Consider the following 12274-nt stretch of genomic DNA (forward strand, 5'->3'; position numbering starts at 1 on the left):
CCAGAATAGGAAAGAATTTGGATAAACTCAGAGAGTTTGCCATAATGGGATGTGACTGTGTGATTCTAGCCAAGCCGATACGTGACATCTCTGGCAATAAGAATATATCCTACACAGATGAATCATTTTGGCAATGATGTAAGCATAGATACATCATGATTTAGAATGTTTTTAATCAGTGTCATGCATATTAGACAATCCCACTTCTGCCAAAACCCTTGTCCATATGAGTCACATCAGTATATTTAGAGCTGAAATCCTTAACGGTCTACAGCATTATAAATGCCCATTGACATTTTTTGGTTACTATAAACTTGGAAAAGAGTTTATTTCATCCCTACCCCTTCTGCATAAAGTAATATCCTTTCTTTGCAAACTATATTAATGCCAGGTACTGAGGTACTTGAACTGCCATTTGTAAACATGTGACACTCATCATTTTAATCCGTTATAGAACTTCCTTTAAAGGATGAGAATTTACACCATTGTCCTACAGTTGGCTATGGTTTAAGAAACGGGCATAGATTTTGTGCATGCAAGCTCTCCTTACAGGCTTACTAGTTCCACGGCTTTCTTGGCCAGATGCAAATCAGGAAGGGAACGGAATGCTGGAGAATCTTTGGGATTTTGAGACAGTCAAATGCCACATCCAGGGTGCCCTCTTCCTTTTGACTTATCAAGCCAAGCCACTCGAATTCGAGGATGGGAAAGGAAGAAAGGATGTAATTAAGTGCTAGGAGGAGAATAATAGCAGAGATGTTTGGTTCCTTTCAGGTATATTCTAAGATTATCTGTATTTAGTAGAAACCAGAAGATCAGGTTCAATTCTCTAAGAATACGTTCTCATTTGATGCTAACTGGAATATGATGCAGTATTGCAGTACATGGAGCTCAGGCCTATAAAGAGGTGAAAGTTCTTGGACAGGAAATTTAGTTCAGAGAAATGAGAACTCCTAATTATTTTTTCTCTGAACTCAAGCAAACCTGAAAGGTTTTGCTTTCCTACTGCGTATTCTGATATAGTTCCTTTTTTTTTTTTTTTAAGTAATCTCTGTACCCAAGGTGGGGCTCAAAACTTATGTCACATGCTTTACTGACTAAGCCAGCCAGGTGCCCCATTCTGGTATATTTCTGAAGTCATGAGATAACGTGGGGGGACATCAGCCAAATAATAATAAAGCTCAAACCAAATGAAATTGCGACAATCAACTATTTTTTACCTCAAAATTGGTACCAATAAACAACCATTTTGGAACTCCAAAGCAATAACTTCTCATGGTTCAACCTAACACATTATTGTAGAAGTCCATTATTTCCAACAATATGACAGTCTACATGATGGAGTAGAATGCTGTGGAAATACTCTGCTTGGATATAAATCACTAACTGGTTTCTAGGGGGAAAATTTCTAGGGGGAAAAACCTGGTTTATAATGGTTTAATTTTTCCCAGTTTTGTTTACATCTGATTAAGAGAGTAATTCCATACAATATTTTTGAAGATTTTTTCCCTGAGTATCTTTTTATAATGTATGATGGGTCATTTGGGGACTAATTTACAAGGAGATTGTGTAATCTAGTTTTGTGGGTAGTTTTCACCCTTTTATTATGCTTCACCAATCGTAGTACGGTAAGAGGTGGGTGAGGAGAAATAGGTTTGAGGATATGGAACAAAACATGCTTTATTGTTCTCTTCTTAACCATAAAGGAGGACGAAAACAGGACTGAGGGAGCAGGTGCAGGGAGGCATAGTATCCTGTCAGAGCTCAGTAAGGCAGAGGAGTATGATGACACTTCCTCTTTGACCCAAGCCTGCTGGTATACTCTGACAGGTCTGACCCCTAGTCTAAGGAATGGGGGAATGGCAGATTCTACAAAGGTCAGGCAGCAGGAGGCAACATCAGGACACTGAGCTGGTAAAAATGGACTATGAAGAAAAACACTTAGTTTACTGTTGCATTGGAACCAGCATCTCAGAAAGTCACTACTGAGGCCAGGTAGTACTGACCACATGGGTCTACAGAGCTCACAATCCAAGCAGATTCACAGTCATTGTCGAGGAAACCCTGCATTTCCCCTAGGCTACTTCAGCAACCAAGAACCAAAATGTAGACAGAACATAAGAGAGGGATTCTAGCCTCTTTTCTGCACTGATGGTATAGGAGCACTAGCATTTCTCTTCCTCATCAGTACAATAAATTTCAAATCAGCCTACTGATACACACATACACATCGTGTGTGTGTGTGTGTGTGTGTGCATGTGTGCATGCGCATAATCTGGGTGCATAACATATATATCACATTGGGTATATTCTGTGTACTATGATATATTATGCAATCAGTTCATGTGCATATATATGTATTTCATGTGTTTATAACATTATATAGTACATATTGTTTGAATATTTGAATATAAATGTACTATATATTTCCCTATATATTACACAGTATATATTCACACATTTTATAAATACATAAAACACGTTTGAACAGGATATGACATATATGCATATATTTATATATTACATAGGTCTTCTATATGAAAAGATATTACACAATTACCATAGCATATATAGTGGGCCCCATTTATACACACTGATTTTATATAGTGCATGCACACACACACACACACACACACACACACACACATACACACACACAGTATCTAAATACCTTTCTTTCAACAAGAAAGAGCTATTAGCATATTCCTTTCTTGGACTCTTATTTGCAGCCCTCTAATGAAGCAAAAAGCATTTTGCAGATTAAAATCCAATGCTGTGATTAGACCCGCCACACTGTGACGAGACTCCGGTAGAAAGCATGACATATGTGCATTTGCCCTGATGTGTGCCTCTGTCTTAACTTAAGCAGAGTACATCTTCCTTTACTCTCACTCTTAACTGTGACACAAAACAGGCTGTGATAAACCAAACAATTCAGCACAGAAAGTAAATGTTTATAACTGGCAAAGTGTAAATGTAATCCAATTAATGAACTTCTCCCTGAAAATAGATGTTACTTAACCCAGACATACATACACTTTAAATTTCTTCTCAAAGAAACAAAAATCATGAATTTATGTGGATGTCACTGAAAGAAAAGCATTTTATAAACATGAGCTACTTAGTGAACCTCGTCTAAGAATAAAATATGTTTTAAGCAGATTTTACTCATGCATTCATTATACTCTGGATTTTCTAGAAGAATGCAGTACTTTTATTTCCACATATGAAATTTGGCAATGCCCAGGCATGCTATAAATGGCTTCATTGTCTCCTGATATTAAATGTTTTCACACTGAAACTAAAAGATTATCCATTAGCAAGCCATCCCATTTCACCTCCTCATCTTCTCAGCTATTCCTTGTTTCTGGGAACCCCCATGAGGAAATCCTGCTAGTATGGAGGGATGAAGACGTGAGCCATGCCCAAAGGCATCAGCCTCTGTGCTGTGCGTGTGCCGGGGAAGGCATGAGAATCTGGGCCTAAAGAAAATCTGCCTTACAGAATTCAGATGTACAAAATAGATCAATTTGCTTGTGATTATTCATTGACAAAAAATTAATAAACCACCCAGACTGCCTCCGATAGCAAAACCATGAAATACATTAAAAATAGGATTCATTGTATGAACAGCTCTCCAGAAGCACATCTACTGGATAGTTAGGTTAACTCTCAACTATTCATTGGTGGATTCCTACGTTAGTGGATTATAAACAACCCTGAAGGCTTTGGTCAGGCCCCAGAAAAGAGTCCGGGTGAAGGTGAGATTTAATCTGTGAGTTCCTGAGACTCCCCGCAAGAGACTGCAGGATTAGCCAGGTGAGGGTTTTCCACCATTAGTGGTATATATATCATTTGTACTGCCTTTTCTCGTCATTGGCCCCAAAGCCTAAAAGTCAAGTGCACATAAAGATATAAAATCACTTGGAAAAGAAGAAAAATTATTAGCCTAAATCCTCTAGTATTTGATTTTACTAGATGACAGTTCCAAAGCCTACTGCTAATAAAATATACATTGCACTCCTGGTACAAACTGTATCTGAACACTGGTGAAGAGCTCGGCTGTCCTCATCTCAGGACTTGGCTAAAAGCCCCCGTTGCGTCAAGGCCTTCACTCGTGAATAATGAGAACTTGGGCCTGGATGTATATCTTGACACATACTGATAGGCATGGAACTACACGGATATGCAATATACCAAAATAGAAACAAATACCTTGCGTGTGCTTTTGAAAAAGTGAATACTTTAAAAGCTTCTTTATCTTAACAATTTGACAGAATCAGTATGTGGTGTTTACCCGTGCCCTTTGGCAACTCTTCTGCCTTAAATACCGTGCCTGTAAGAGAGGGAATGCCCTGGGATACTGGTCGGTTCCTGGCGCACTCACCATCATACAGTCTTTACTTCCAGGTCTTGGGCTGTCGACCTGCCGTGGTGATGTCATGCCCGGGCTCCTATTACCACCATAGGGCCTCTGGTCACTAAAGGCCGAGTCTGTTTGGAACTTCATGTTTAGGTGGCTCCCTGTGTGAGTCCTGCCACCCGGGAGTGCTCATGAACAGGCGTGGAATGCCGGAGATGGATAATGGCCCCTTGCCGAAATGACATAGGCCCCTTGGTCAGATTGAACACAGAGGCTTGTAGACTTCCGACTTCATACGGAAAATGTAAAAACTAGAGTGCAAAGAAGACAGCAATATTTTTGCTTTTGAAGCACCTTTCAAAAATAGGGGAAATGACAGCCAAACCTCGAAAAGCATCTTCAGTCCACACGCACTGTTTGCCTGCCTCTGTAAGATCCGGCCTCAGAGTCCTGCTTGCTAGACCCCAGCCCCAGAGTGAGGAGAGTGGTGGATGACGGTGAGGCTAAAGAAGGGAGGCACATGCTGAGAGAGGAGAGTGAAGAGGAACAGAACCCACCAGAATCTTTCTTCCCTGCCTTTCCTTGAATTCCACTGGCCTGTTTCTGAAGTAGCGACAAAAGATATGGCCAGGGCTGGCTGTGAAGGAAGAACTGAAGGATTCGATCTCTGTGAAAGCCACCCACCTACAATTTCCTCTTCACTGCCTCCCCATCTCCAGCCTCTGTCCTACCCCTCAGACCTAAGGCAAGCTGCTTCAGGAGACCACTGTCCGAGAGGGGTTTGCATTTCTAAGAACACCCTTGAAGGCCCAAACCAAAGGGAATGTGGCTATAATTATGGACAGAGCAGGCATTCTGAGGAGTTAGGGAAGCAGGCAATGTATTCCCCATATCAAGGGCTCCTGGAATAGGACTCCCCTGGAGTCCAGGCCAGAAAACAAGAGACCCCACAGTTCAGCTTTCCTTTAGGGTAACAGACTGACCTCTTCAACAGAACTACCCAGCTGTGAATCGGGTCTAGTGCCAGCTGCGCGCTCCACGCTGTCACTCCCTGGGAAGCGCCTAGAGCCATGTGGGCACCCATCCTTCTCTTGACTGACTGCACTTCAGGAAGGGGGCCCAGTTATGGCGTCAGCACTTGTCCCTGAAATCCAGAGAGCTCTTCGAAGACACTGTACAACTCCAATTTGGAATTTGGGAAAACATGCATCCGCCAGAGAGGTGTGGCTTGAGAAACGAGAATCTGCCTTATCAGGAATGATGGTGGGGGGCTTTGGAAGCAAGACCAACAAGGACTAGCAACAAATTCTGAGTGACCAGGTAGAAAAGATTCTTTGTCAGGGCCTCTTCTTCTTGCCTCTGTGAGTGTCTGCATGCACACCCCTGTCACAAGAGGAATGAAGGAAAGACATAGTTTCCAAAAGCCCCTAAGAATAAAATTAAAATTCTCTCTGGAGCTGCCCCCAAAACCAAGAACCTATGCAAAGATAGTCAGGACTCAATACAAATGATCAAACCATAGAAGGACAAGGCATTTAAAATCCAACAACAGAACTCAGGAGACAAGCTAATAGCCTCTTTCTGCCTTTCCTTGAGTTTATTTTCATTCTGGACCCTCGAGCCTCACTCTCTTCACCTAATAGCTCAGTTCATTCCAATTCCTTTCCTCAGTTAGCCTCTAAGATTACTCAACAGCATGGTAAGAAATGGAATCTTATGGTATTTTCCAACAAGAGTTAGGGTCAGATAATGTCCAAAAACATCACATCAACCTAAAAAAAAAAAAAAAAAAAACAGCAACAACAAAGGACTGCAGAACAGATTTCACTTAAATTCTACTATATGACTAATTCTAATCTTGCTCTATGCTTCCTTATATTCTTCCCATATTTAATGACTCAGGACTAAAGCCCTGTTTTAAAACATTTTTCTTGTTTCTAGCAAGTAAATACTACAAAAAAATTGTCATTTGCCATTTTCAGTGAAACTCCAAAGTGTGTCTTACCCATGAAAACTTAGTCTACATGGCCCCGGGTGAAATGGTCAGCACTGTTTCCCCAGGCCACAGATGCCTCGGAGGTATTAATCCTTTTTACTCTCATTGTCCTAGAATGGCTTACTTTTAATTGAAGGTCGGTCAGTCCTCTCTGAGAACAGTGTGGAAACAAGACTTAATAAATATTTTTCCCTCCTGAGACTAGACGTTAGCTTTCTGAAACATAATTAGCGGGACGCCAGTCAAAGAGTGCATGTTTTACCGTACGTCTGGGGAGTTTCGGTGCCTCCAATTTAATAGGGGCCACGGTGCTAGTTATCAAATTGACAGTCTCGACCTGACCTCTAAAAGGGGCTGTAGGATGATGCCTAGTAAATTAAGATAAATGCCAAATCCTTCGGAGGAAACGGGCCTACGTCACGACTATGAAATGGGTATTCGGGTTTGAGACCAAGCAAGACTTCACAGTAAGGATATAAACACGGGCCTGAGCACGAAAGAAGATGTTCACCCAGTTATTGTGCACACAAGATAACAGTGACTCTCTTCACTCAGCATTACACTTGGCCAGAGATTTTAAATTCCTTTTTAAAAACAAGACTATTGCACCACCGAGTAAAGATTTTATTATCCTCAATAATGGGATTGAATATGCCAAGGCAAAGAGGCAGAAAATTAGATCTGCTGTTCCCAGTGCCGAGATAGGGGTTACTGAAAGCCACAACAGGTCACTTTTGCTGGGCTTTCTGATGTTGTAGTGGCCTAGAAACCCAGGGAGAGCCATCGGCGCAAGTGTCCGCCTCCAGACAGGAGAGGTGGGAGAAGTCAAGCTAGATCAAGCCTCAAGCAGTAGAATGGAGTCAAAACACGAGCACTTACCGTGCCTCTGCTACTCCAGTGTTACTGGAATACTAACCAACGAGGCAGAGGCACTGAGTAGTTAGGGAAAGAGGTGACGGATCAGCCTCTCTCCCTCAGAGGCCATTGCCACATAGTGCAGAGAAGCCAGCACAGTTACCCCCTACTTGATATGTCATCTATGAACAAGTAAAATTGGTCAAACAGGTCCCCGAAGACAAAATGCAAGCCCTACACCTACAAGCTGAATTTTAATTTTGATCAACTGCAGGGAGAGTTCATGTGAATCGTGTTCCATCTTCCGTCTTTCCTACTCACTCCAACTCGTTCCTACTTATTGTGCTTCCCTGTGTGTCTCAGATTTATTGCTTCCTGAACTGATGCTTGGGGGGAAAAGGGAGGCTGTGGTTTAGGTTCCCGTCAAAGCTCAAATTAAACACAGTGCCTCTTTCTCCCTAAAGCCCTCCACCTGGCCAAACTCAAATGAGGTGATGAGACATTCAGAAACCTCTGCCCACTCGCTGCCTTCCTCCATGCTAACCTCCAGCCAGACTTGTGGGGATGACAAGCCAAGTGATGAGTGGCCAAGAGCCCTCTCTGGAGTGTTGCACCAACCAAGGGGAAACAAAAACTCTGCAAGCTGCACCAACAACCCTAAACTAGCACTGTATATAGTCCCCAAGAGACAGGTGCAAGTCTACTCGGCTTTCTGTGGGCAAAAGTCCACCCAGCATTCTTCAGGCAGAAGGGAGCATGAAGGTCTTGGCTCCTGTCTCTCCCCTTTCACTAGCCATTCACATTTAAGATTCACCAAAACACAGGTCTCGCTTCGACAGGAGAAATTAGTGGCATTTACCTGTCACCACCAGGGCTGGTTAGATTTCCCGTGACCCCATAAACAAGTTGGTTCCCCTCTTGAAAGATGGTGGCAGTCTCTGCAACTTTTGATTTGGTCTTTTTCTGTCCCCTCAGGTCATGGATTATACGGGACTTTTGAAATGTTATCCTCCTGGAGGAAAACTAGAGAAGACCAACATGTTAAAGAGAGAACTGCAGCAGTCTATGCAGACTCCATGCTCTCCTTTTCTCTCACCACTGCCATGTACCTGGTCACCTTTGGCATAGGGGCCAGCCCTTTCACGAACATTGAGGCAGCCAGGATTTTCTGCTGCAATTCCTGTATTGCAATCTTCTTCAACTACCTCTATGTACTCTCGTTTTATGGTTCCAGCCTGGTATTCACTGGCTACATAGAAAACAATTACCAGCATAGTATCTTCTGTAGAAAAGTCCCAAAGCCCGAGGCATTGCAGGAGAAGCCGGCATGGTACAGGTTTCTCCTGACAGCCAGATTCAGCGAGGACACAACTGACGGCGAGGAAGCGAACACTTACGAGAGTCACCTATTGGTATGTTTCCTCAAACGCTATTACTGTGACTGGATAACCAACACCTATGTCAAGCCTTTTGTAGTTCTCTTTTACCTTATTTATATTTCCTTTGCCTTAATGGGCTATCTGCAGGTCAGTGAAGGGTCAGACCTTAGTAACATCGTAGCAACCGCGACGCAAACCATTGAGTACACTACTGCCCAGCAAAAGTACTTTAGTAACTACAGTCCGGTGATTGGGTTTTACATATATGAGTCCATAGAGTACTGGAACACTAGCGTCCAAGAAGATGTGCTAGAATACACCAAGGGGTTTGTGCGGATATCCTGGTTTGAGAGCTATTTAAATTACCTTCGGAAACTCAATGTGTCCACTGGCTTGCCTAAGAAAAATTTCACAGACATGTTGAGAAATTCCTTCCTGAAAGCTCCCCAATTTTCACATTTTCAAGAGGACATCATCTTCTCTAAAAAGTACAATGATGAGGTTGATGTAGTGGCCTCCAGAATGTTTTTGGTGGCCAAGACCATGGAAACTAACAGAGAAGAACTCTACGATCTCCTGGAGACCCTCAGGAGACTTTCTGTCACCTCCAAGGTGAAGTTCATTGTCTTCAACCCGTCCTTCGTGTATATGGATCGATATGCCTCCTCTCTGGGAGCCCCCCTGCACAACTCCTGCATCAGTGCTTTGTTCCTGCTCTTCTTCTCGGCATTCCTGGTGGCAGATTCTCTGATTAACGTCTGGCTCACTCTCACGGTTGTGTCCGTGGAGTTTGGAGTTATAGGTTTCATGACTTTATGGAAAGTAGAACTGGACTGCATTTCTGTGCTATGCTTAATTTATGGAATTAACTACACAATTGACAACTGTGCTCCACTGTTATCCACATTCGTTCTGGGCAAGGATTTCACAAGAACTAAATGGGTAAAAAACGCCCTGGAAGTGCATGGGGTAGCTATTTTACAGAGTTACCTCTGCTATCTTGTTGGTCTGATTCCTCTCGCAGCTGTGCCTTCAAATCTGACCTGTACACTGTTCAGGTGCTTGTTTTTAATAGCATTTGTCACCTTCTTTCACTGCTTTGCCATTTTACCTGTGATACTGACTTTCCTGCCACCCTCGAAGAAAAAAAGGAAAGAGAAGAAAAACCCTGAAAACCGGGAGGAAATTGAATGTGTGGAAATGGTGGATATTGACAGTACCCGAGTGGTTGACCAAATTACAACAGTGTGATAGAGTCTCTGCTTGTTATATTTTCACCCTAGGTCTTATCGAGAGCAAAGAGATTATGTTACTGAAACAAATTCAAAGTTGTTCTTTCTTTTTTAAGTATAAGAAACAGACATTGCCAAAGTAAAGGACAAGGGGGGAAATGGGCATTGCACATTTTCAGTCTTTAACACAAAAGGACTGTTACCAGAAAGAATGTACACACACACACACACACACACACACACACACACACACGGAGACAGTCTTAAACTAAAATCAAATAGAAGAAAGCTTATTAGCAAGCAGAATCCTATTTTATTCACACTGCAGATGTTGCTGGTATTGTGACAAAAACCTACTGATTGAAAGGTCAGCTGCCAAGGCAGAAATAGCTTTAAGCATTGTTCACACAATAAAGCTTCCAGAACTTCTGCAGAGCAGTAGCTCCAGGCAGGGTCTGTGGTTTGAGGTCTTAGCTGTCTCATCTAGCTCCGCAGCACCACAAGGAGATGCTTTCAAAAGTTCTGGCCAGCAGAAACAAGCCAGAACCTTGGAAGTGACACACAGTAGAGTGGCCATCACCCATGGAGTGAAATTGAGTGATGTCTAAATTCACCCAGGCGAGGCAGTTTTGTTTTGTAGAATGAATTGATCATATCCCCCCATCAGTATACTTTCAACGTTTGTATGATTTGGTTAATACACCTTTAAACCAATGACAGCTCCAGCATCGCGGAGTTGGGGCGATTCTATTTTGGAATATCTTGTCGCTTGTCACCAAATGGATCTGCTTTATTAGTTACAGCTCTTGGCAGGAGGCTCTGAGTACCCAAAACGACAGAGCCAAACCCAAATACCTGGCATGATGGAGAAGCAGGAGTCTACTTGAACCCAGAGACAGCGTCTCCATTTTAACAAAACAATATGGCCAGCTGGTACAGCTGTTTGCAGTTTGACCCTACATGCAGTTTTTGCATGGATGCCCAGAAACAACATCTGCCTACGCACAGCTGAGGAAGGAGAAATGAACACTGACATGGTTGTTTGCCATAGCTTTCAACTAGTAGAGCCGGTCTGCCTTCACGATGAGACACGGCTGCTCAAAGACACAGAGGAGAAAAGAAAGTTCTTTGGTGAGTGTAATCCCGAAATGAAGAAAATTTTCAGAAGTGCAGGCAGGGAGATGAAGGACTGAAGGGGAGACAGATGGAAATGACCGGAAGATGTAATCACCGATACTAGCGTATCACTGGTGACAGTCAAACGTTCCTGCTAAGCCGGCTGCACTTTCATCTCCCTGGTTCCCTCCCCCTGCCCCCGCACACACATACCTTTGCCGGTGTCCCTCTAATGCATTGCACGGCCCTTCTGTACATTAATGAGCCTAGTTTATACTGTTTATACTGTTGATTGCCATATCCACAGGCTCTAAAAAGAAACAGCTTGATTGGAAGAGGCTGTGTATGCTGTCCCAGACCCCTGCATTTCTTTATGTCTATAAAAATGAAGCTAACTCCTGGTCACATTTGAGGCAAACGTCTACAGTATTTTTCCCTTTTAGAGACGTAGCTTATTTAGACATCTATAGTGGTAAGCATTTCCCAAAAGCACCTTTGCTCTCTGGACCTTAGCGGATGTACCGTGCAACTTCCCCATCCTCCACAGAGGAGGAAACCAAGACCTAGGAGGAAAAAGCGACTCAGCCAGGGTCACACCACTAGAGGGTTTCCATCATTTTAGCATGCCTAAGACAGGGCAGGCCACTTTTAGATTTTCCCTTAAGAGGGCTATTACTCCCTTCAAGGTACATTTCCAAGGAAAGAACATAGGACTTTACTGGCCACAAGGCAGACTTTTTTTTTTTTTTTGTAATGTCTGGGTAATGTTTGGGATTTAGCTTTGCCATTGTCTTTCCAAACAGCAAAAATGCCCAAATGATTCAGATGTAACTGCACCAAGTGCAAACCTGTGCTTTCTATTTCATGTACTGTTGTTCACAGAGTTCAAAATACACGTGCAGGGGGTCGTAGCTAGTGCATTACGCACTTGTGCAGTCTCTCCTGCAGACACACTAAGTGATCATACCAACGTGTTATGCACTCAACTAGAAGATAATGAGCTTTAATCTGAGGACAAGTATAAGTCCTCAAAAAAGGGCAAGTTCGCATAATAGATCTGCGATCAATTCTCTCTCCAAGGGGCCTGCAACTAGGCTATTATTTATAAAACACAGATGAAGAGGGGATTGGTTTTATTCTTGAATCATATGTTGCTAAATCATTTTCTGAACAGTGTGTTCTAAATCAGCCATTGATTTAGTGTCGGCCACGTGGAGTACCTCGGGTGAAAGCTACTCCACAAAACTGATAAAACACACACGCCGATTAAACAGATTTTGTTGAGAATTTCATCATTCAATTTGGTCAACCAGAATGACTTGCTGTGGAACTT

The 12274-nt window shown here is 42.8% G+C and overlaps 1 protein-coding gene across 1 annotated transcript in view; it reads left to right on the forward strand.

Moving 5' to 3' along the window:
- The window catches only part of PTCHD1 (patched domain containing 1), a 50541-nt gene extending 40552 nt beyond the window's left edge, over positions 1 to 9989 (forward strand). The window contains exon 3 of the mRNA XM_049643605.1: positions 8190 to 9989. Coding sequence (XP_049499562.1) covers positions 8190 to 9844 — 1655 coding nt within the window. The 3' untranslated portion in view covers positions 9845 to 9989. The remainder of the gene's footprint in view (positions 1 to 8189) is intronic.
- The last annotated feature ends 2285 nt before the right edge of the window (positions 9990 to 12274 follow it).

The sequence above is a fragment of the Panthera uncia genome, chromosome X (genome assembly GCF_023721935.1).
Source record: "Panthera uncia isolate 11264 chromosome X, Puncia_PCG_1.0, whole genome shotgun sequence".
Lineage (NCBI taxonomy): Eukaryota > Metazoa > Chordata > Mammalia > Carnivora > Felidae > Panthera > Panthera uncia.